This window comes from Myotis lucifugus, unplaced genomic scaffold (assembly GCF_000147115.1).
Source record: "Myotis lucifugus unplaced genomic scaffold, Myoluc2.0 scaffold_218, whole genome shotgun sequence".
Taxonomy (NCBI): domain Eukaryota; kingdom Metazoa; phylum Chordata; class Mammalia; order Chiroptera; family Vespertilionidae; genus Myotis; species Myotis lucifugus.
This window is the reverse complement of record NW_005871266.1, coordinates 979,362-1,003,564: the sequence shown is the minus strand read 5'-3', so window position 1 is coordinate 1,003,564 and position 24,203 is coordinate 979,362. Positions and strand designations below refer to the sequence as shown.

The window sequence follows — 24,203 nt, the reverse complement described above, 5'->3', positions numbered from 1 at the left end:
ATTGATCAGCTGCCTCCTACTGGGGATCGAGCCATACAACCCGGGCATGTGCCCCGACTGGGAATCAAACTGACATCCTGGTTCATGGCCAACACTTAACCATTGAGTCACACCAGTCAGGTCGCTGGGTAGTTTTAAAGTAAACATTTTAATACATTTATAGCCATTTAATTGATGCCTTAAATCTGCAGTGTAGGTGGGGTTTTTTTATTTGTTTTTTCCTGTTCCACTTATTTATGCATTCATTGGTTGATTCTTTTTTGTTGTTGTTGTTCTTAATCCTTACGGGAGGATTTTTTGATTGTTGATTTTTAGAGAGTGGAAGGGAGAGAGGGTACACACACGCGACACACACACACACACACACACACACACCACTGCCTTCCACATGCTCCCTGATCGGGGCCGGGGATCAAACCTGCAACCCAGGTATGTGCCCTTGACCAGAAGTCAAACCCAGGACCCTTTGGCCAGGGCTCATTGGTTGATTCTTATGTGTCCTGACTGAGGATCAAACCTTCAACCTTGGCATATCAGGGCGACGCTCTAATCAACTGAGCTATGTGGCCAGGACTAGTGTAGTATATTTTTGAGTTTAAGAAATGTGAGTTTTAAAAAACTAGAGTTAATGGAGTATCCCTGAGAACCTGAATGCTCTTTAAAGAAACACTTTTTAGAGTGGTCAGAAGGGTCACTAAGTATCACAAAATTGAGACAATTTATAGTTTTGCCATTATGTTTTTTAAGTTTTTTCTCCCTTGTGATTACAGCTTTTCATGTAGCTAGGTAGTCAGTGTGACAGCATGTATGTACATCTTATTGTTAGAAGTAATGTGTTTTGAATTGGGCCACATTCATAAGCAATTGTCCTATGAAAGGATGATGATTTTTTATTGGTAGATAAAGGAGAAATGAAAGTAATGCTGCTGGTAATAGCAACAATGTATCTTGCTGTCTGTGAAAGCTGTAATTCTTGAATAAAAGCAATATAGAATTGATTGCATTTTCTTTTAAAGAATTTTAAAGCATTAATACTTAAATAATGGGTTGTAAAGTATATATTTTTAATTTTTTCATAATAATCTTTCTACTTGGGAAAAATCATTTACAAATACCTTTCTTCATGGCAAATGGAAGTGAACTCAGGATGGAACATGAGTGACCTAAATTGAAATAAACTTCTCTACTGTCTTTACTGTTTTAATGCCTCTGAATAGCAGTTTAAACTGTATTATGTTTTGTACAGATTGAGCAATGTTATTTTTTTAAATGCAGATAAAATTATGGCCTTATTATGTAGATTATAATTTTTCTATTCAGCTTGCAATCTTTAAAAAAATTGTACTCTTTTTCCTATAAATCTCTTCCTGTTTGTAATAAATGTTGGTCCATGTCTGTGTGATTATTCAGATTTTACTCTAAAACACAATATGCTCTGTAGTTTCCTAAATACATGTATGATGTAGTGTGGGGGTGTAAAAGAAAACAGGAATTATTTGCAAACACAGACCTGAGTGATTAAATATCTGAAAGTGCTTTGAATAATAACATAACTATTTTAAAAACATAGGAAATATTTTCATGTTTACTGTAGGCAGTAAACTTCTTTTTGGGTTTTATTATAATGTCTCTTCCCATATTCCTTTATATTGTAGCATAGATGTTTAGGTGTTGTCACTTCTAACATGGTCTACACATTTTTTTTACTTGAGAGCCTTTTCTCTTCACCCAAGGCATTGTGTATAATAAAACTACTTGCAAACAGACATAGTTAATTTAGATAAAATTTCTTTTTTTAATCTCATTTTCTATTCTTTATGTCTTGTAGGTAATTTATTATTTTATGTGAAATGTAGGCATTTAAGTTTAAACAAAACCTTGCACTATTCAATCTAATAGCCTTTATGTTTCTCAACTTTTTATAAAGCAAAATTATATTTTTTGAAGTCACTGATAAGCATTGAAAAAAATAGTTATCTTTTTCCCTCGGTAAAGACTCTTAAACTTAACTCATCTTCTTTATATTCTATTTTTGTATGTGTAATAAGAGTTATGGTATGTTTTGAAAATGTAGAAAGGCATCTCTAAACAGATTTTAATAAAAAGTACATACATTATATTTGTTTTGAAACAAAAAGGGCTGTTTGATCGTATAATGTGCAGTTCCCCTGTGGGTGGTGTTTTAGCCTAAACTTCTTGAGCATTTATGGAATAGCATAACATTTAATTTACAATACCTAATAGTTTAAAAAATTATTGGCATTGTAGTCAATAAGATTTTCGGGGATTATTTTGGTATATTACCCTCTATGCCTATCTCGAGGTATTAAAGATATGCTCCAACATGGCATCCATGAATAAGCACAAACACATTTTTTTTTAAAATATATTTTATTGATTTTTTACAGAGAGGAAGGGAGAGAGATAGAGAGTTAGAAACATCGATCAGCTGCCTTCTGCACACTCCCTACTGGGGATGTGCCCGCAACCCAGGTACATGCCCTTGACCGGAATCGAACCTGGGACCCTTCAGTCCACAGGCCGACGCTCTATCCACTGAGCCAAACCAGTTTTGGCAAGCACAAACACATTTAAGCCCATCATAATATTACCGTTAGAAGCTTCCACATTTGGATATAGAACTAATTATAATACACACAAACGTTTTAGGGTGCTCTGTATTTTGGTTCTAACTTGAGCATAAAGGAACCAGGTGGCAATTAATTGACTTTCTCTTAAAAAACAAAGACCTCTTAAAGTCAAAGGTTCAGCTATTTTCTAATGGATTCATTGTGAGGGTTTTTGTTTAGTATGTGCTTTCATCTTGCAAACACCTATTTATTTGAATGAGTCTGTTTCAAGGCACTTCTAAGAAATGAAGATGTTAAAATAATACTAGTAATATCAATTAAAAGCTGTACTTCTGAGTGGACGAGACTGCATTTATTTGTTTATAAATAATTTACTTTTTAAATTTTAATTTTTATTACTAAACAGTTTTGGTCTTACAAGTTTGGAGCAGAAAACAAATAGTATAATGGTGTAATCAATTAAAGTCTATAATTTTTTCTTCTACATATTCACTGTCCACAGCAATATCAGCAAAATTATGAGTATTTGCTTTGAATACAGCTTGTTGAGAAACTAAACAGCATTTTTAATTACCTGGGGTAAATTTTATGGTTTTGTATGCTAGAAGGCTTCCAAAGAAAAATTTCCTATTTGGAAATACTAAGTAATAGTTATAAAAATAAAGAATCTTACATCTAAGACAATATATTTAAATATAGGTTTATAATAATAATTTGAAATGTAATATGGTCCAAAGAGAAAATGAAACCTATTTTTAATATTTCTGATACTTTTATTCATGTGATAGAACATGTTCAGTTATAACCTTTTTTTTTTAAGCAAGATTTTAGCTTTGGCATATACAGATAACATTATTGTAAGTCTTTGTCTAATGATTCTTGTATGGGAAATGGTCTTTTTTTCCTTTTCCAGTTTATTGAGATATAATCAACATTTAACATTGTATAAGTTTAAGGTGTACAACACAATGATTTGATATATACACATTGCAAATGATTACTGCAGTGTTTAACATGCATCACTTCACATAGTAACAAGGGAAATTATCTTTTGTGATGACATTTTCTGTACATTTTCATATTGAAATTGGAGAAGAAAAGTATTGATCATTTCATGATGATGGTTTTCTTGAAAAAATTTCTATTAACAAACCCTGAATATGCAGGTATTATGTATTTAAAGCCAAAGTGAACATTGAATTTAAATCAAATTTAAAGCTGGAAGACAAAATAAAGTAGTTCAGCCCTCTTGTTTTATATATGAGTAAAATCAAGAGATGTTGTTTCTTAAACTCAAAGCTCATAAACCACACCAAATGTATAGGTATTGCAATTAGCATGCTAGTGTTGCTGACATAGTCTCCAAAGAATGGACACATGGAATCTGTTATTGTTAGGTGTTTTGGGAATTGAGACATTGGAGGGCAGCAATTGAATCTTAATGCTGTGAGTATGTTTCTTACCTTGCAGAATACTCCTTAAACTTGTCTGGACTATAAAGTCTTTTTGCTAATTCTTTCAAATGTACCTTGCTGTGCTTTATCAATCAGTATATAATCAATCAAGACTTAATCTTAGAAGCATGTATTATGTGCCTGGGAGTATTCTTGACAGTGTGGTAACTTTCTGAGGCCTGCAGTCAGGGTTAGGGTTGCGCAAGATTGGATTTCCCAAGTTCCCAGAATAGTTGTGAGATTTACATTCAAAGAACACACTCCAAGTCAAAAGAACTTATTTATATAAGTGTCTGTGACTTAATTCTTATGTAGTTAGTGGAGTGGTTACTTGTCATGTGCCTCAACTGCAAGGTGAGAATTCTACACATTATCTATCTTATTGAAACAGTGGCCTGGTTATTTTTTGTAGTGTAGAAAGATGTTTAAAAATTTGTTAATTTTTTTTAAAAGGCAGGGAATCTGTAGGTTACTCTATAGAGGACATATGTTGGAATAAAAATGACACAATTTAGAATATGGTGATGTAGGACTTTCTTTTCTTGGCTCTTCCATTGAATTACTGTGACTTTGGGAAGCCATTAATCTCTTCTCTCCCCAGTTTTTATTAGGAAATATTTAAGATAAAAATTGAAAGAGTAGTATGAATATTACTGTAGATGCCTCTGTACCTTCCATCTTGACTCAGTGTTTTGTTTTGCCATGCATGCTTCTTTCTCTGATTATATAAAGAATATAGTCCTCCATAACCACAATATCATCACACTGAAAAGGACCAGCGGTGTTCTAATATAACTAGAGGCCTGATGTATGAAATTTGTGCAAGGGGCTTGGACCTTGCAGCCCCGGCTTTGTCCGGAAGGTCGTTTGGCCTGGTCTAATTAGCATATTACGCTTTTATTATTATAGATATCCATCTCATGTTTACCTTTTTCTGTCAGATTTATCATTTCTAAAATTCCCTATTTCTATGATCAGTGAAATCATTTGAATTTCTGCTGTGCCTTCTGTGTATATCAGTTTACCACATAGATTTCATACTATTCTTATTCTCGTCCCCTAAGTAAACTAATATGAATTCAAGTGTTTTCAGTGAGCTGTGAATTGTGACATAAATGGAAAAGTTCTATTCACTGTTCCAGGCAAGAGTTTTCTTTAGACTGCCATAATACTGAGGAATGGGGTGGGAATTTTAATTTTTGTGGCTCCTACCCAAAATATGCATGGAACTGTACTGGAGTTCTTAAAAGCAAGCAGGTGCTTTTCAGTTATGTTATATTTTAGGTGTACATCTACAAAACTGAATTTTATGGAAAATAGTATTCTATATGAACATTATATAAGCAGAAGTATGTGAGGAAGACATTTTGAAGGTGAAATATTCTAAAATAGAGTTTTAGAAGTAAAAAGATAGTCTTCATTCTAAAAATCCATTTTAAAATGAATTTTCAGTTGTATTTTGATGGTGATTTTTTTTCTTTATTCTGATTACTTGCCTCAACAATAACTAAAATTTAATAGGCTTTTAATATATTCTGGGAACTGTTTAGTGCTTTATGTGAAATACTAGGTTATCGCATTTTACCATTTGAGTTAGGTATCTATTATCCCTCATTTTCTTATTTTGTTCAGCTTTTCTGAGATTTAGAGGCCTTAAGTAGCTCTCCTAAGCTCAAAAACAGTAAAGGTTTTGCTACTGGGAAGTAAGTGGAAAAGGTGGTATTCTAATATCTGGGCCTAGGCTCCTAGTCACTAACCACTATACTAACTAAGCTAAGGAACCTAAAGTACAGTATATTGTAGAAATGACTATATAGTGGATTCATTACTAACTTTTTTCTTTGCTTAAGAGTATCTTACATTCCCATTTAGTTATTAGGATTTGGGGTTACATTTGAAAAAATAAATTCAGCAACTCAGCCACATAAAATTTCTACAAATCTTTTAGAAGATGACATGTTACGATCACTTCTGTGCACCTCATCTCGTGGTATGTATAAAATCTTGGCTCTGAAACTCTCCTTTGCCATTTGTACTTTCCCCTTCACAGTTGGAAGTGTTTTAGTCATATATACTTGGATCTAATTTCAAATAGCAGGAATCCTGTACACAAAACAGGCAAGTTTTAGTAATTACGGACCTTTAACAACAACACATTCTTTACAACCCCAAATGCTTATTTACATTCAATATTAATGTGAGGACAATAAGTTTTACTTTCTGGTCTAACAATTAGGAGTTTTATTAGAATGGAATATCTGCTTACTAAACAGTTTTCTTTATATTTTTCTATCCATTGAACTGTAGAAGACTTGCAAAATACGTTTTCTGATAGCATAGACTGTACTTTATTGTGATATATTTTTTTTTGTATTGGGTGGGAGACCTTTAAAATATTTGAAATTATAGTCATGGTGGTGTGGTTCAGTTGGTAGGTGCATCGTTCCGTACAGTCAGGGCACATACCTCGGTTGCTGGTTTGATCCTTCGGGGCACATGAGGGAAGCAACCAGTTGGTGCTTCTCTCTCTCCCTATCCTTTCTCCTCTCTAAAAATCAATGAAAATGTCTTCAGGTCAGGATTTTTTTAAAAGTTGAAATTGTGAAACAAAACGTAATGAAATAAAATACTGAAGTCAGTCAGAGGCACACAATATCTAGCTCTCTTAAAAAAAGGTTTGAAGGAGGATCTTGACTCCTGTAGTTAATGGAAAAATCACATTTATTGAAACGGGACCAACATTTCCAGTTGTTTGTATTTTGTGCTTTAGCAGACAGACATTTAAGAAATATTTTTGAGTACATCTCTCTGTCACTGGGAACTGAACTATCTTCATGCAGCCTCCTGATACTGCTCAGTATATTATAAGTAAACCATTAGGATATATCCAAACTTAAAATTACCTATGAAACAGTTTTGCAATTTTAAGTTTCCTGCAATTGGACTGTAGAAATTTGGTGTATTCAGTGGTGCTTATCCTAAGATACTTTTTGTTTTTTGTTGGGTTGTTTTGTTAATCCTCACCTAAGAATATTTTTTTCCATTGTTTTTCAGAGAGGATGGAAGGGAGGGAGGGAGGAATAGGAGAAGAGAAAGAAAAAAAAATCTGTGTGAAAGACATATCAACTGGTTGCCTCCTGCATGGAACCTGCGACCTTTTGGTGTTTGTGGCCAATGCTCTATCCACAAGCAACACTGTTGTGGGGCCTATGATACTTTTTAGATAGGAAGAAAAATATAAGCTGTAGTTTAACTTTCATGAGATTCTCTGCAAATTAAAATATGCAGAATTTTGTACCCTAGCTGGTTTGCTTAGTGGTTAGAGCGTTGGCCTACGGACTTGAAGGGTCTGGGTTCGATTCCAGTCAAGGGCACATGCCCCGGTTGTGGGCTCAATCCCCAGTGTGGGGTGTGCAGGAGGAGGCAGCCAATCAGTGATTCTCATCATTGATATTTCTATCTCTCTTCCTCTCCCTCTCTGAAATCACTAAAAGTATTTTTTTTAAATAAAATATGCAGAATTTTGTTAGCGAACATTTTGGCAGGTGATTTTATATGTGGAGCCCTTAAAAGTACCCTGAAACAGTGGGTGTTTAGTAAAATGACTTAAACAGAAGCCTATTCATATACAGGGTGAGGCAAAAGTAGATTTACAATTCACATGGAAAATAATAAATAATACAAGAATAAACTCTGTTTCGTGTACTCACAACTATAAACCTACTTTTGCCCCACTATGTATTTGCCTGGGTTATATTCAGAAAATATTGCCAGAAGTGTTACACTATTTTTCAGTGGTATAATTGATGAATTTATAGGTTCTCAAAGTGTCATCTTCAGGCCCCACATCATCTATTTTCATAGGTTTTTATTTGGCTACAAGCAGAAAAGTACATAAAAATGTCTTGTTTCAGGTTCTTGCTTTGACTTTATATATCAGAGGAAGATGGTGAATTACTTTTTAAGTATGTAGTAAGTGCATGATAGACACTTAGATGCTATAGACACCTCTGAACAAATTTACAGTTTGGTATAGGAGATGATTATAATAAGTGGTATGCTATGATAGAGAAAATACCCATGTTTGATAGAAACAAATATTTGCTGAAAGGGGAGAAAAACATGCTTTATTTGAGGTATTGAAACAATCTGATAGTTTAAAATTTTTATTGATTTTAGAGAAACATTGATTTGTTATTCTACTTATGCATTCATTGGTTGATTCTTATATGTACATTGACTAAGGATGAATATGCAATCTTAGTGTATCAGGATGATGCTTTAACCAACTGAGCCACCCAGCCAGGGTCACAACTTGATGGGTTTTTTAGCTGAATTTTGCTTCTAGTTCTTCCAAGTATTTTAGGTGACTATTACATAAAAATTTTTTAAATTATGAAAACATGAGCTTGATAGTTAATCTGGAATTGTAGCTAAACTGTTAATTAAAGAACTGGAGAAAAGGCATAAACATCTGAAATTTTATAAAGGCCAAAATAATGTGAATGTAATTTTGCTCTAGGAAAACCTTAAGTTGAGATATTTATAATTCTGGGCCCTTGTTTTAACTCAAATGCCTACATGAATTTAGAAGTTAACTGAGTGGAAGTTTCCTTTTCAAAGAAAAATTGCATATTGGCTAGAAATTCTTTTTTGGTTTCATTTTTATATTTGAGTCTTAAGAAACTAATAGAAATAAGAAGCCATGAAACCTTATTGCCTTTAATAATCTTCATATAGTTTTGGGGAAAATGTGACATTAATTGAACAGAGTATTCATTTTGGGAGAGAAAGGAAGACTTTTTCTAAGGGTGAAAATTGAGTTCTCTCAATTTGATTCCTAGAAAAATTTTCACCATGAGTAAAATGTTTGTACCACATTGCCAGTATTTATTTTTCAGTAACAGTTTCCAGATTGATTCCTGCACAGAAAAAAAATGATCCTCGTTTGTTATGTGAATTGTATTAATGAAAAAATTTGAAACTATCTCCTTATTTTGTTAAATGCATACGTTAATATGCAAGTGTGCACTAAAAGGGACAGTTATACCAACAGGACAAAGAATTGATTACCAGGATTTTAAAATGCCACTTTTATTAATATCAGTATCAAAAATCAAAACCCTTGAACTTATGTCCTGGCATCTTGTGAATATTAATAGAATACTTAAAGACTGGCTAAAATTAAGAAAAGTGGAAGCACAAGAATTGGTTTTCAAACATCTCTTTAACAAAAATTATTGGTAAATCTACATCAGTCCCTAAATTTTATTTTCAAAATTTTGTAAAGTCCAAAAATATTAGGGAATATTTTTTACCTATGGCAATATGTTAGATGAATAATGAGAGAAATAAGGAATTGTATTAAGGGGATAGTGATTTATTGTATTTTTTTTTTGGAATGGTATATGGAATACATTGTTTTTATAGCAGTAAGTAATTGAGTAAGTAATTAGTGACTTATGATTGTTGATTGGGTGATTCTTGATTGGGTTTGGCCACTTTCTGGAATCTTCCAATACATTAGAATAAGCAGGGTTCCATTACAAGTAGAAGTTGGATATAGTAAAAAATCAAAATAAATCATACATTTATATGAATTTATATTTCTGTCTAACATTTTTATATGTTTCATAGACAGTTATTAGTCATAAATTCAGATAGGTTGTTTAAATAAATTTTTAATAATTAGAAAAAGTATAAGGAGTAAATTAGGGTACCAACTTAAGTATAGGATTTTGTGCTTGGTATCTTTGGTAGATAATTCACATAGTAGTCTCTTCAGTCACACTGGCTTTATTAAACATTGACATATTCCCACCTCAAGGATTTTATTTACATTAGCTCTTTTATCTTCTCTAAAGAAATTTATCCAGATAGCTGCCTGATAAAATCCTCTGGTTTCTTCAGATTTTTGCTAAAGTGTTATCTTCTCAGTGAGGTCTGCTATGGCCATCCTATGTAAAATTACCACTTTTATTTCTAACACCTCAAATACTTGTCCTTTTTTTCACCTATATAATACCATCTTCTGATAAAGTAACCAGTTTACTGTGCTTAGGGTTTGCCTTCTGTGCATTGTTATGTTTTAGGAACCTAGAACAATGCTTGGTATAATAGTGGCACTCTAAGTATTTGTTGTATGAAAAATTCACAGCGGAAAATAAAGTTCAGTTTATCATATTTTACAACTTGAATTTAATTTCTAAGATTTAGAGTATGATATCAATTTATAACAAAATATATTATTTTTTATAAAATTATAGGTGGCCAATACCTTTACTGTTAACTTACATTAAAAAACTTACACATTAAAAATACATCTTTACAGTTTTTGTAAACATACAAAACATATTTGAGTATCTTAGAATAAGCTTCATTTGTATTTAAAATTCATGTATGACCAAGAGAAAGATTTTTAAAGAATTACTCAATATAAAAGGCATAACTAATTTACCTAATGTTTGGAAGCACCTTTTTAAAAAAATATATATTTTTTATTGATTTCAGAGAGGAAAGGAGAGAGAGAAACATCAGTGAGGAGAGAGAATCATTGACTGGTCGCCTCCTGCATGCTCCCTACTGGAGATAGAGCCCGCAACCGGGCATGTGCCCTCACCTGGGAATCAAACCTGTGACCTGGTTCATAGGTCTGTGCTCAACCACTAAGCCACCCCAGCTAAGCTGGAAGTACCTTTTAAGAAAATGTTTGCTTGTGTTTTCAAAATACTTTCAGATAAAATTTAAAAACCTGATACAGAAGATAAATCCCTGACTGGTTGCAATAAACTTTTAGCCACATATGGGGCATCCCCCCAAAATATATATACACACTTTGACTAATTATGGAGGCAGTTATTATTAAAATACATTTGTTTTCAGAATTGAGCTATCAGCTGTTAAAGTGTGCACACATTTTTTGGGGACACCCTATATATTGGAGTAAAATTTCCAAGCCAATTGTATGTGTATATATGAGATGCAAACTTGAGTTTTCACAGCTTTTGTCACATTGGTAAAACATAAGTATTCCAACCCCCCAACCCCCTTTGCACAACTTTGATGTCGTGTATGTGTATAATGCCAACATGTAATTGAGGAGAGAACATTCATTAAGACATATTAAAATATATATAAATTCCTATTTTAATTTAACCCATAAGCTTGACTTTATATAGGTTTATTTTTAAAACCATGTAAAAGATTACTCTAGCTTTTGTCTTTTAAAAAAGCTGTAGAATTCGGTGTTAAATATTGTCATTTTTCTTTTTTTTTCTTGTGGCTTTCACCCAAACTTTCTTTACTTATGTATAGCAGACATTAAAGGTAAGCTCAAATTGGTGGATTTATAAAGTGTTTCAGAGAACTGAGTTACACCTATTTGGGAATGCTATAAAATATTACAGGAGATATATTTGATTGAGTTCTATAATGTTTTTAACCTTTGGAAATGTAGAGTTTCAATGACATTGGATTTTAAAGTTTTTAGTTACTTTTTTTTTTTATAAGAGTATTTGAGCCAAACTGACGACATTGCTGGGAAACAAGATCACAAATGCTCCTTTGGTTGCTTTAAATTAGTTGCTAATTTTTTTGAAAGCTATCCCATGTAATAAAGAACTAATATACATATGATCGTCACACCCTCATGCCAGGGCCGGTGGACCTGAGGCCGCATCCCCCACCTGGCGGGGCTTGATGGGGGACCTGAGGCCGCGCCACCCACCCTGCAGGGCTTGACGGGGGTGGGGCCAGCTGGGTCTGGGTCTTGCACGATTTTGAGGCGCACGCAGGTGGATGGGGACTTGACTCTGGGTTCCGTGGTGTGCCCCAGACCTGACAGGAGGGAAATTTTTTTTTTTTAATATATTTGATTTTTTACAGAGAGGAAGGGAGAGGGATAAAGAGTTGGAAACATCGATGAGAGAGAAACATCAATCAGCTGCTTCCTGCACACCCCCCACTGGGGATGTGCCTGCAACCAAGGTACATGCCCTTGACTGGAATCGAACCTGGGACCCTTAAGTCCGCAGGCTGACGCTCTATCCACTGAGCCAAACCGGTCAGGGCAGGAGGGAGATTTTCATATAAATTTTACAAATTTTCTTTCATCTCTGACACTTCTCTATATAAAGGGAAAATAGCAATATTAAAATATTTCCTCGAATTCCCTTTTAATATGCATGAATTTTGTGCACTGGGCCACTAGTATGTTAATAAAATATATTTAAGAGGATTTGGTTAATATGATGAGCTCTTCTATGTAGATCAGCTCTCACTGAAAACAAGGCAGGCTGCTGAACAGAATTTTTGAAATATCTTAAAAGCATTGAAGAACTGAATGCATTATAAAGAATTACCAAGTGGAAAACAAACACAACCCAAACAACCTTTCCTCCTCTCCCCCAAAAAGAACATTGGGAGATAAGCTGAGTACCTAAACTTCTTATTTTGAGAACTGTTGCCAAACTGAGAATACTTAGGCTGAAATTTTGAGTGCTTCTAGAGGTTAAAGCAGCAAAAGTCAAGGTTCAAGGCATACCCAATAGGACATCCTCTCCCTTCAAAGCTGTGTGCAGGCAGTACTCAGGATGACAATGATCAGCAACAAATGAAGGCTACCTTCCTAACCTTGGGAGACTGAGGAAAGTCGCTACCTGTAATCCTGAGGAGAGTGGAATGGCAAAATCCTGAGATGTTACAACGATAAGTTGGCCCTTGCATGGATTTGTGGTCCAAATAAAGATCACTTGGGTATTTCAAAAGAATTTGAACCGTGAATGTTAGTGGACTCGACCTGAATTATGCTCTTAGGTGCCTAGTAAAGCTTAATCAAACCCTTTAAAAATAAATTTTTTTAAATTGAATTTTCAAGAGCAAGAGGTAGAGAGAAACGTCAATAAGAGATAAATATCGATCGACAGCCTCCTGTGCGCCCCCTACCTGGGCATCTGCCCTGAACAGGTATTGAACTGACAGCCTCTTGGTGCATGGAATGATGCTCAGCCAACTGAGCCACACTGACCAGTCTCAAATCCTTTCTTGATGAAAAGTAGTTCAATTGTTAAAAACTAAGCAAATAAGGAAATGGCATATAGTAGAAACATCTGCAAAGATTTCAAAAACTAGAATTAAAAGTTGAAATAGGTTGATATAATCCATTAGAGCTGAAGAGAGAATTGGAGAATTGAAGAAAAACAGACTGGAGCTTAAAGAGACTGAGATAGAAAATAAGAAACTAAGGATTAAGAGCCACAATGGATAGAGTGAAAATTTGCAATTGAAGTTTCAGAAGTAGAAGAGAAATGTTGGGACAAATCACAATTTTAACAGAAATACTAAGAATTTTCCAGAATGGCTAAAGAATTCAACAGTTTCAGGATATTCAATGAATCCCAAATAAGAAAAATTACCCACCCATCCTTATGAGAATTAAACTATAGAAAACTAAGGACAAAAATATAAATCACAGAAACAGTTGGATACAAAGAAAAATGACCAAAGGATTGGCAGTTAACTTGACAACTCCCCAACAGCAACAATGGAAACCAGAAGACTGGAATTGCCTCTTGAATTTGCAGAAGAAAATGAGCTGTCAAAATTCTGTATGCAGGGGAAAAAAATTATGGAGTGAAAAAAGTTATCCTACTGGTAGACACAGTGAACACTTGGAGTGCGGGAAACGAGTTAAGTCGGCTCGCGTGAATTGCGCGTACTCCGCGGGAGCCGTCTTTAACTCGGTTCATATAGATTTGCGGTGGAGTGCGGGAAACGTGTAAACTCGGGCCGATTGTAACTGCGTATTACCAAATATTTGTTTGTAATCCACCCTTTTGGTGGATGGAACAAAACCAAAAGACAGAGCCATCTTATATTTTGGCGGGAAATTCACCCGCACTCCAAGTGTTAAATAACATTGTTAGTTACATGTATACTTTTGGACATTACTGATTGTAGCATAACTTCAAAAAATACAGCACTGTTTTATGGCTGGTTTTCTCTAAAGCCAAGATGGCAGCCAAGCAACCCCTCTCTGAAGAGTGTAGGGTTGCTATTAATCATGTGGAACATAGTGATGTTTATTTATCTACTAGAGGCCTGATGCATGAAATTTGTTCATGGGTAGGGTACCTAGGCCTGGCTGGTGATCAGGGGCAATCTGTGGGGTGATCAGGGGGGCCCTTGCTGGCACTGGCCTTGGCTGGCCTGGGGCCCGTGGGCTGGGGGCAGCTCCTGCGTTGAGTGTCTGCCCCTGGTGGTGATTGCATGTCATAGCGACCAGTCATTTCACCAGTCATTCCGCCTTCCGATCGGTGTGCATATTAGGCTTTTATTATACAGGATGGCCTGTTATTGAAGGCCCAGAAGAATCTCATCTTGCCACATTCTTTGAAAATCAAGCTGAGGTGAAAAGGAAACATGGAAAGCAATTCATAAGATACCTAAGAGAACGTAAAAGTACAATCTTCCTTCTGGTGATTAAGAGGCCTGAGAGCCCTAGATGGTTTGGCTCAGTGGATAGAGTGCCCGCCCTCAGACTGAAGGGTCCCCGTTTCAATTCCAGCCAAGGGCACATGCCCAGGTTGCAGGCTTGATCCCCAGTAGGAGGGTGCAGGAAGCAGCCAACAATGACTTTCAGCATTGATGTTTCTCTTGCTCCCTCTCCCTTCCTCTCTGTAATCAATAAAAATGTATTAAAAAAATAAGAGGCCTGAGATAGATAACTGGGGAATAGGCATACAAACTCTAGTCTGCTCTGGAATTGGAGAACCAGTTAACCCAGTGGTTCCCAAACTTAGGCCTACCGCCCCCTTTCCAAAAAAAATATTACTCAGCGCCCCCGGAAATTAATTTTTTTAAAATTTTAATAGCAATTAAACAGAAAGATATATGTATTAATGTTTCTACCTTTTTCGTAAAATATAGTAAAGAAAGGTGTAAATTAGAAACATTGAAGTTTGAAATTATGAAACTATTTATTGAACTCAGAATAGAAAGGTAATACAAAAAAAGTTAAAACAAATGCACCTGTGGCCATCACCGCCCCCCTGGATCGCTGCAGCGCCCACCAGGGGGCGGTAGTGCCCACTTTGGGAATCACTGAGTTAACCAAACCCCTGCTAGACGTGAAGACCATAGCTTCTGCCAATAGCAACACTAATACCTTATGCTTCATGGATGAACAGAAGAGTAACACAGACTACCTGCAACACCAGGTAGTATATCTTAAGGAATTAGAAAATCAGGCCCAGGAGGAGGAAGACCCATTGAAAAAGCCTGAAGTGTTAGGTAAATAGATCCAACATCTGAAGGCAACAAAGCAAGTCTTGCCGTTGTAGTAGGTCCCAAAATCAGCTACTTACTCTTAATCTCCATTTGTCAAAAGACTGCTTTCCTTCATTGGTGTGTATATAAATAAATCCTTTTGCATTATTAAAAAAAAGAAACAGATTTGTATATTTTAAAGAATATCTTTTCATTTAGTAAGAATCCATCAAGTCACTATTTTTGTAATAAACTGTCTTCCCCCAAGTCATTCTGTCATAATGAAAGTTCTCATAAAATTAAAGGACTTTCATTAGAATTGTAACAATGGTATTTTTAGCTTCCTTTTTAAAGAGTTAAATGATTGAATTTTATTTTTATGTTTATTTATAAATAAACTTGGTAAATCTCATTTTATTTGTTTAATGCCAGAAGTTTATAAAGTTTGTGGCTTACAACAGTTTCTTAAATGTTGACTTTTAGTCATATTTTTACCCATGTATATTACTATAGTAATCTCATTGTTAAAAGTTAGAAATAATCTTTTTTAATATAGTTCAAAAATCCAAGATAACACGAGGGACCTACAATGAAGTCTTTCATATACCTGTCTTTGAGGCACCCACGTGTTCAGTGTGTTTTGTTTTTTTCTCCTTTTACAGGAATAATTATGTAATCTTATGTTCTGTTTTTCACCTTGCTTTTGTTTTTTGCTTAAAGTAAATTTTAGAGGTTTTGTTTTTTTTAAATAAGTACTTACTTTTCCATATTTTGTTTAACCTATCTCCTACTGAACGACATTTAGTTTCTTCCCAAACCAGTTTTATTGTAAACATTTCTGCATTGACTATTATCTGTATACGTGTCTTTCCCATTTGTATCAATATATCTATATATAAAATTTGTAGATGAGGACTTGCTGAATCAGAGTATGGGATTGAAAACTTTTTTATATCCAAATGGCTTTTCACAGAGTTTTTAACAATTTAAAATTACATTGATAATGCTTGAAAGAACCAATTTTATATTCTCTTTACAAAATATGTTATTATACTTTAATTTTTTGCCAGTTTTCTTAGGTAAAGAATTATAATCTCAGTGTAGTTTTGATTTTCACTTCTTTTATAAATGAGATTGAGTACATTTCCTATTTTCAAAGAACTTTATATTTATTTTTCTGAGGACTGATCTCCTTTACCCCAATTTTCTGTTGTTTCTTAATTTGCAGGAACACGATATATTAGGAGAGTTAAGGGAAATGTTTAACTTTTGCATGATTACTAGAAGTTCAAATAATTTTGATATAACTAAATAGTATGTTATCTTTACTGCTAATGTTTTTCTTAATGTCAGATTAGAAGGAATGATAAATATCTTTGAAAGACCAATATTTTCCTTTGTTTTGGTGTTTTACTTGCTTTAAATATTTTTCTTTCAAAAACATGTCGTGCTTATAATTTCACTTAGTTCATTAAAACCCATTTCTCATTTAAATCTTGTTTGCAAATTATTTTTCTTACACGTCTCAAATCTTTTATATTGCTACTCAATGTTAGAAAGACATAAGACTTGAATTGCCAATATGTAATGATAATAATTTTAAATAGATTTAATAAGAGTATGTTTCTGTTGGTAGTTACATTTATCCCCTTAAATTGATTTGCCCATAAAGTATTTGTGAAGAAAAATCTTGATTCACAGTATACATTTTCTTAAGTTATTCAATAAGGTCATTGAAAATAGAAAAATGAAAGCATCTTTTAGGAATCATAGAGATCCCTTTGATGTGAGTTTTATGTAGCATATGGATTATATTTGTACTATTTAATATTAAATATTTTAAAAATTAGTTTTCCCAATGGTGATGTAATTAAACATTTCATAAAATCTAGTTTATAATAAAATATATTGATTTTCCCCCCTGCACCCTCTTCCCTCTCTTCCCCAGCTGCAGGATATTGATTGATTGATTGATTGATTTTTTTTTTTTTTTTTTACAGAGAGAGGGGTTGTGGGGAGAGAAATATCAATTTGTTGTCCTATTTTTTATGCATTGATTGGTTGCTTCTTGAACCTGCAAACTTTGCTAATTGGGACTGGACAACCCTCTAACCAAATGAGTTCTCTTATCTGGTCAGGGCACATACAATCTAGTTTTCCAACATGCTTGCCTTCCTATCCAACAGTGTATTTCAACTGTAGCAATTGAAAGCCCATCCTTAAGATTATTTTAATAGTTTTTGTGTGTGCATATTGTGGGATGATGGACGGAGGGGAACAGAACAATGGTCTTGTTCCTGTTCTTCAGGTTTAGGTAGTGATTAGGAAAGGGCTGTCGGGAGCTCAGGTTCTTTGGGAAACTGAGTATTAGGGAAATGTTATTTTTTCTATTATTTTTTATATCACAGCTTTTGATCATCTGACAGCTCTTACTAACTTGTTACATAAAGCCAGGACAAAATTAGATCTGTATATTAGAATCCACCAGAAAGAATGACCATGTATTTATTAGATTACAGGAGGCTTCCTCCAGACTTCATTTATAGGATAAAATATCATCTTGATCCAGAGCTTGCAGGTTTTTTCCTCTTCAACTTTATTTACATTTCAGTGATAGCACAAAAATCTCCTTTTAATGGCAGGAATTCCCATCTGATCTTTATTTCCTTCTTGTCTACTGAAACCTTAGTGGGTATTCCATATAGGATTTCAACCTAATTTGTTACTTTCGGTGGTATCACTTTGGGAAATATCATCAAAAACTTATTTTGGAGGGGTGAAATGTAAAATACTAACCAAATATTTCAAACCAACGGATATAAATAAAATTCCAGAGAAAATAGTGCATGCTTTTGTTCAGTCTTTAAATGTGACCCTGTTTGGAGAAATGCACTTAGGAACTTACGAAGGGAAAAATTTTTTAAATAAGTACCTATTAGATTACATTATAAACATTCTGGAGATAATACTTAAAATTTCCAAATAGGACTTAACTCATTAAAATAGAACCAAAATTTCATCTTTGGAACATGTCTCTCAGCGGAAAATGATTCATCTGTCTCTTAATTGTGCTGGAATTTAATGTTTTAACCTGAATTTTTTGTTTTTAAAAAAATATATTTTATTGATTTTTTTACAGAGAGGAAGGGAGAGGGATAGTCAGAAACATTGATGAGAGAGAAACATCGATCAGCTGCCTCCTGCACACCCCCTACTGGGGATGTGCCCGCAACCAAGGTACATGACCTTGACCTGAATCAAACCTGGGACCCTTCAGTCTGCAGGCCGACGCTCTATCCACTGAGCCAAACTGGTCAGGGCTTTTCTTGGTTTTTGTAAAGGTAATTAATTTGGTAGGTATATCTACCTATTTAAACCTCCACTTTCAAAATCCCAGTTTTTCACCTTTTACTTTGTTATTTGAGGCAGTGTTATATGGGAAATCATGTTTTCATTCAAGAGAATTAATGAAAAATAAAATTGATTTGGGTGTTTACATGAATTCTAATAAGCCATGTAAAAATCTTTTCAAAATTCGTATTAGAGTTTTAATGGGTCCTTAACTATTTTTAAGGATAGATAGTATTTTATTCTGAATTGACTGACAGTATAATTGTATCACTCTTCCTAAAACCATTTATTTAAGTGTGGTGTTTTTTGTTTTGTTTTTTAACAAGAATAACAACTCCTGAGCTTTCTATACAAGTTCCATGGTTTCATTTTTATAATCAGTGACAGATTTTTAGCCACATTTCCTTAGCCATATTTATTGAATGTCACTATATGTGGGCACTATTCTAGGTGCTTGGAAATAAACTGATAAAAATCCGTGCCTTTGTGGGATTTTATTTTATTTTCTGAAAGACAGTGTTTATTGAGCCATATCTCAAAAAAGGACCAAGTCCTGGGACATACAGTCTAAATTACCAGCAGCAGCACTAGATAGAGAAATCCAACATGTCCTGTGGGATTTTTTTTATGATGGAACTAGAGGTCAGGTGCACGAATTTGTGCACCAGTGGAGTGTCTTGGCCTGGCTTGCGGGATGGGGCCGAAACCGGCTCTCCGACATCCCCCGAGGGGTCTCAGATGGTGAAAGGGCCCAGACTCGGCCGAGGGACCCCACTGGTGCACGATCGGGGCTGGGGAGGGACACAAGAGGTTGGCCAGCTGGGGAGGGACCACGGGAGGGCTCCAGGGCGTATCTGGCCCTTTTCTCTCCGTCCCCAGCAGCAAGCTAACCTACTGGTCGGAGCATCTGCCACCTGGTGGTCAGTGCACGTCATAGCAACCAGTCGACTGTCTGCCCCCTGGTGGTCTGTGCACGTCATAGCAAGAAGTTGAGTGGCCTTAGCATATCATTAGCATATTACACTTTGATTGGTTGAACGATGGACCAGACATTTAGCATATTACACTTTTATTATATAGGATAATACCTAGATGGACTACTGAAAATATAGTTATTATATAATAGGCTTTCATAAACAGTTGTCACTGAAGCTAAATATGTGGATGAATGAAAATTTTGGAATTAAATGGTACAATTTTACAAAGCAAGCATAATGATATATCAAATGAATGGAAGTTGAAAAAAGATGAGGAAGGAAAAACAGAACTTGTTGTTTAAAAAGGAAAATAAATTTAAAAGAGTAATATAGCCCTATCCGGCTTGGCTCAATGGATAGAGCATCAGCCTGTGGACTGAAGGGTACTGGGTTCAATTCTGGTCAAGGGAACATGCCCCAGTTGCAGGTTCAATCCCCAGTAGGGGGCGTGCAGGAGGCAGCCAGTCAATGATTCTCTCTCATCATTGATGTTTATATCTCCCTCTCCCTCTCTCTGAAATTAATAAAAATATATTTTAAAAAATAAACAAAATAGTACTATAATGGGAAATAATTCATATTTCCACTATCTTTTACCACTGTTAGCTTTTCTAGATACAGGTTTCTATAAAACAAAAACTCAAAACTTTGTTGTAACATGTTTTTTATATTTTTGTTATTATTCATTATACGAAATTACTTTTAAGTGTGCTAAATTAGTACATACAGATGTATGCTACTTAACCAATCCTTTATTGTTATACATTCATATTTCCATTTTTTGCTTTATAAGAAACTAAAATACAATTTTACTTAGGTATCTTTAAACATTTATGATCATTTCTTTAAACTGACCATTTAGAATTGGTATTTCACTGTCAAAAGTTGCTGGCATGATCTTTCAAATTGAGTTAGGCAATGAGATTTTTTTTTTTTTGGCAATGAGATTTTTTAATTGCTTCAGAATTTAGTAAAATAGTTTGTCCAAGTGTAAAGAGGAAAAGATTAAGTAAATGTATGATTTTGGTGAAAAGGATGACTTGGAGAATATTTGATGAACATTTTAAAGGAATGTGCAATTAAGTCATTTAAATTAAAAGTAGAAATAACGTATGCATATAGGATTGAGAGAACTAGAATTGGCTCATAATACAAATGCTGATTTTATTGGATACAATGATTAAAAGTATCAATGGCAGAATTGCATAATGTAATTGAAATAATTTCAGATCTAAAATTGAGAGTTTGAATAGCATATTTGGATAAAAACATGGTATTTTAGTCTGAGGAATGCACTATAAAAGTTTTATGGAACAAGGAAATGTGTTGTTATCCGCATTCATAAATCTATTGATAGAAAAATACTGGAAGAGTAGGCACATTGCTCAAAAAGTAGTGAAATGTAATCCAGTTTTTGAAAAGTGATTTTAAGAAAAACTAGGTAAATCATTTTCCTTGATACTAGATGTCTATTATAATTGTTACACTTATTTAGCAGCATAACAGTAAATCATCTATCAGCTCTCTTTTTTTCTTAGTGTTCTTTGATTTTTTTAGATGTGATTTTATCCTTTCTCTTAATCTCAAGCACTCTGAGTTTCTGTTCCTTTTCTCTGCCTGGTAATGGCTGTTTTTCAGAAATTAAATCAGTGACTCAAATACACATCTTTAATCCCACTTGTTTTATTTGAAAACCAATACCTTATGTCCTAACTTTAAAAAATTCCTGAGTTATTTATGGTTACCACATTAAATCCAATAAAATTTAAACTTGGCTCTGGCTGGTGTGGCTCAGTTGATTGCCGTCCTGTGCATATAAAGGTTGCCAGTTTGATTTCCAGTCGGAGCAGCAGATGGATGTTTCTCACATCAGTTTTTCTCTCTCCCTCTTCCTTCTTCTCTAAAATCAATAAAAAAACATTAAAAAAAGAAAAAGTAAACTTGCCCTCGCCATGTAGCGCAGTTGTTTGGAGCATTGTCCCCAGTACTCCAAGGTTGCAGTTCGATCCCTGGTCAGGGCACATACAAGAATCAACTAAAGAATGCGTGAGTAGATGGAACAACAAATCAATGTTTCTCTCTTTTTCTCCCTCCCTCTCTTAAAATTAAAGCAATAAATAAAACACTGCATTAAAAATAGTAAAAAGTAAACTTTACAGCAATTACCATAACATTTTTCTTCCCATGAAAAAATACACCTCTGGTTTTTCCCCTCTGTATTACTATTTTTCTCTCCCTGCCTGGCCTTCTCCCAAAGCCCAGGCCACTGTTACCCCAGTTAAGGATGATAGCAACAGCTTCTTAGCGATTTCTCTGCAAGTGCCTTGCCTTATCCCATGAGACTGAAAGCCACCTTTCTATCTCCCCCAATTTCACTCTCCCTCACCCCCCAACCCCACTGATGAGCCATAGTTTCTGTACTTTCATTATTGGGAGACATCCACATTTTGTGTATATCAGTTTTAAACTCTGCTTGGCTTTTTGTTTAGGCCCTCTATAATGGACCGCCACCACAATTCGCCAGCCTACTTTCCTAATACATATTCTTTCCACTCTGCCACAGAAAACTTCAGAGACTCACACAAACCTTTTTTCCTGGATTTCATCTGCTCAGCAAAACTTTCCTCAGTAACTAATTTGCATGGGACTCCTTTTCCTCTTAACTTTATAGGACATGGCGATATATATAAAATTAAATTTAGTCCTCTGTTCTTCCCAGTAATTTCGTGTTTCCAACTTGATTATAAGATCTTTAATAAAATCCAGATCCATGGACCCATATCCACCTGATAAATCTGAAGCACACACTGCAAATATTTTTTATTTGGTTCAGAAAAGTGGAAGATTAATACCAAATTTGGTTAGTACAAAAAATAAAAATGGCCCTGGCCAGTGTACTAAGTGGGTAGAACATTGGATTGCAGGGTTACTGGTTCAGTTCTTGTCAGGGACATATACTTGGGTTGCAGGTTTGATCCCTGGCCCCTGTTGGGATGTGTGCAGGAGACAACCAACCAATGTTTCTCTTTCTTACCGCCCCCCCTTTCTGTCTCTTCCACTCTCTAAAAATCAATGGAAAAAATGTCCTCAGTAAGGATTAACAAAACAAAAAAAGGAATGTAAACTCAATCTAAAACTGTAATTTGCCCTGCAAATTATAAATTCAATTATAATGTTACTATAACTGGTTTATATTCTCTACTCATATTTATATTCTCTACTCAGATATGTTGTTTCTGTTAACACAACTTGAACAAAATTTATGGGATAGCAATAGGTTTTAGCCAACTTGTTAAATCTAAATCTGTGTATATGTAAGCATACATTTGTTTTTTGTTTTTTAGTTTTAAAAAAAATTTAAATCCTTACTTGATATTTTTTCCATTGATTTTTTTTTTTTTTTAAGAGAGAGGGAAAGATAGAAATATCAATGTGAGAGAAGTTCATCGATTGGTTGCTTCCTGCACACGCCCTGACCAGGGCCTGGGCTGGGGAGGAGCCTGCAACCAAAGTACCTGCCCTTGATCAGTTTGGAACCAGGGACCCTTTGGTCCACAGGCCAATGGCCTATCCACTGAGCCAAACTGGCTAGGGTAGTGTTGACCAATGATCCAGGAGGTCACAGTTCTATTTCTGATCAGGGCGCATGCCCAGGTTGTTGTCTTTTTTTTTTTTTTTTTTCATATATTTTATTGATTTTTTTACAGAGAAGAAGGGAGATCTATCTCTCCTCCCTATCTCTGAAATCAATAAAAATATATTTTTTAAAAATTTGGTAGATCTTAAAGTACCATTCTTCTGCCTGCAACCAAGGTACATGCCCCTGACCGTACGTCTGTAATATCCAATACATTTTTTTCTGGGTATAAGGAATTAGAGACTGAGCCAAACCAGCTAGGGCCAGGTTGTTGTCTTGATCCCAGTAGGGGGCGTGCAGGAGGCAGCTGATCAATGGTTCTCATCATTGATGTTTCTGTCTCTCCTCCCTATCTCTGAAATCAATAAAAATATATTTTTTAAAAATTTGATAGATCTTAAAGTACCATTCTTCAATATTTTCCAAATTCCTTAAAATAACTTACATCTGTAATATCCAATACATTTTTTTCTGGGTATGAGGAATTAGAGAGCCCCAGAAAAAAGTAGTGAAAAAGGGTAAATGAATGGAAGATGGGGTTTGTGTTCAGGATGCCATTTGCTTTTAGGTTTCAGGATTGGGGCTAAGCTTTTTAGAATGAAAAAGACAAGCAGAGCCCTAACTGGTTTGACTCGGTGGATAGAGCGTTGGCCTGCGGACTGAAGGGTCCCAGGTTTGATTCGGGTCAAGGGCATGTACCTTGGTTGCGGGCACATTCCCAGTAGGGAGTGTGCAGGAGGCAGCTGATCAATGTTTCTCATCGATGTTTCTAACTCCCTCTCCCATCTTCTCTGTAAAAAATCAATAAATTATATATTTTTTAAAAAGAAAAAGACAAGCAGAATCAGCTTTTACAGCTCAAACTCAATTTAAATTGATTGTCTCAAGTTCCACAAAAGTGCAAATCTTTAGAAAGATATGGGAAACA

At 34.8% G+C, this 24,203-nt stretch overlaps 2 protein-coding genes across 3 annotated transcripts in view; one reads left to right on the top strand and one right to left on the bottom strand.

Annotated features, from left to right (window-relative positions):
• Window positions 1-24,203, top strand: part of CSTF3 (cleavage stimulation factor subunit 3) — a 72,344-nt gene that overhangs the window by 20,866 nt on the left and 27,275 nt on the right. The gene's annotated exons all lie outside the window — the stretch shown is intronic.
• TCP11L1 (t-complex 11 like 1) overlaps window positions 20,568-24,203 on the bottom strand; it is a 60,754-nt gene continuing 57,118 nt past the window's right edge. The window contains exon 9 of the mRNA XM_023761834.1: window positions 20,568-21,538. Within this exon, the coding sequence (XP_023617602.1) occupies window positions 21,354-21,538 (185 nt within the window). The 3' untranslated portion in view covers window positions 20,568-21,353. The remainder of the gene's footprint in view (window positions 21,539-24,203) is intronic.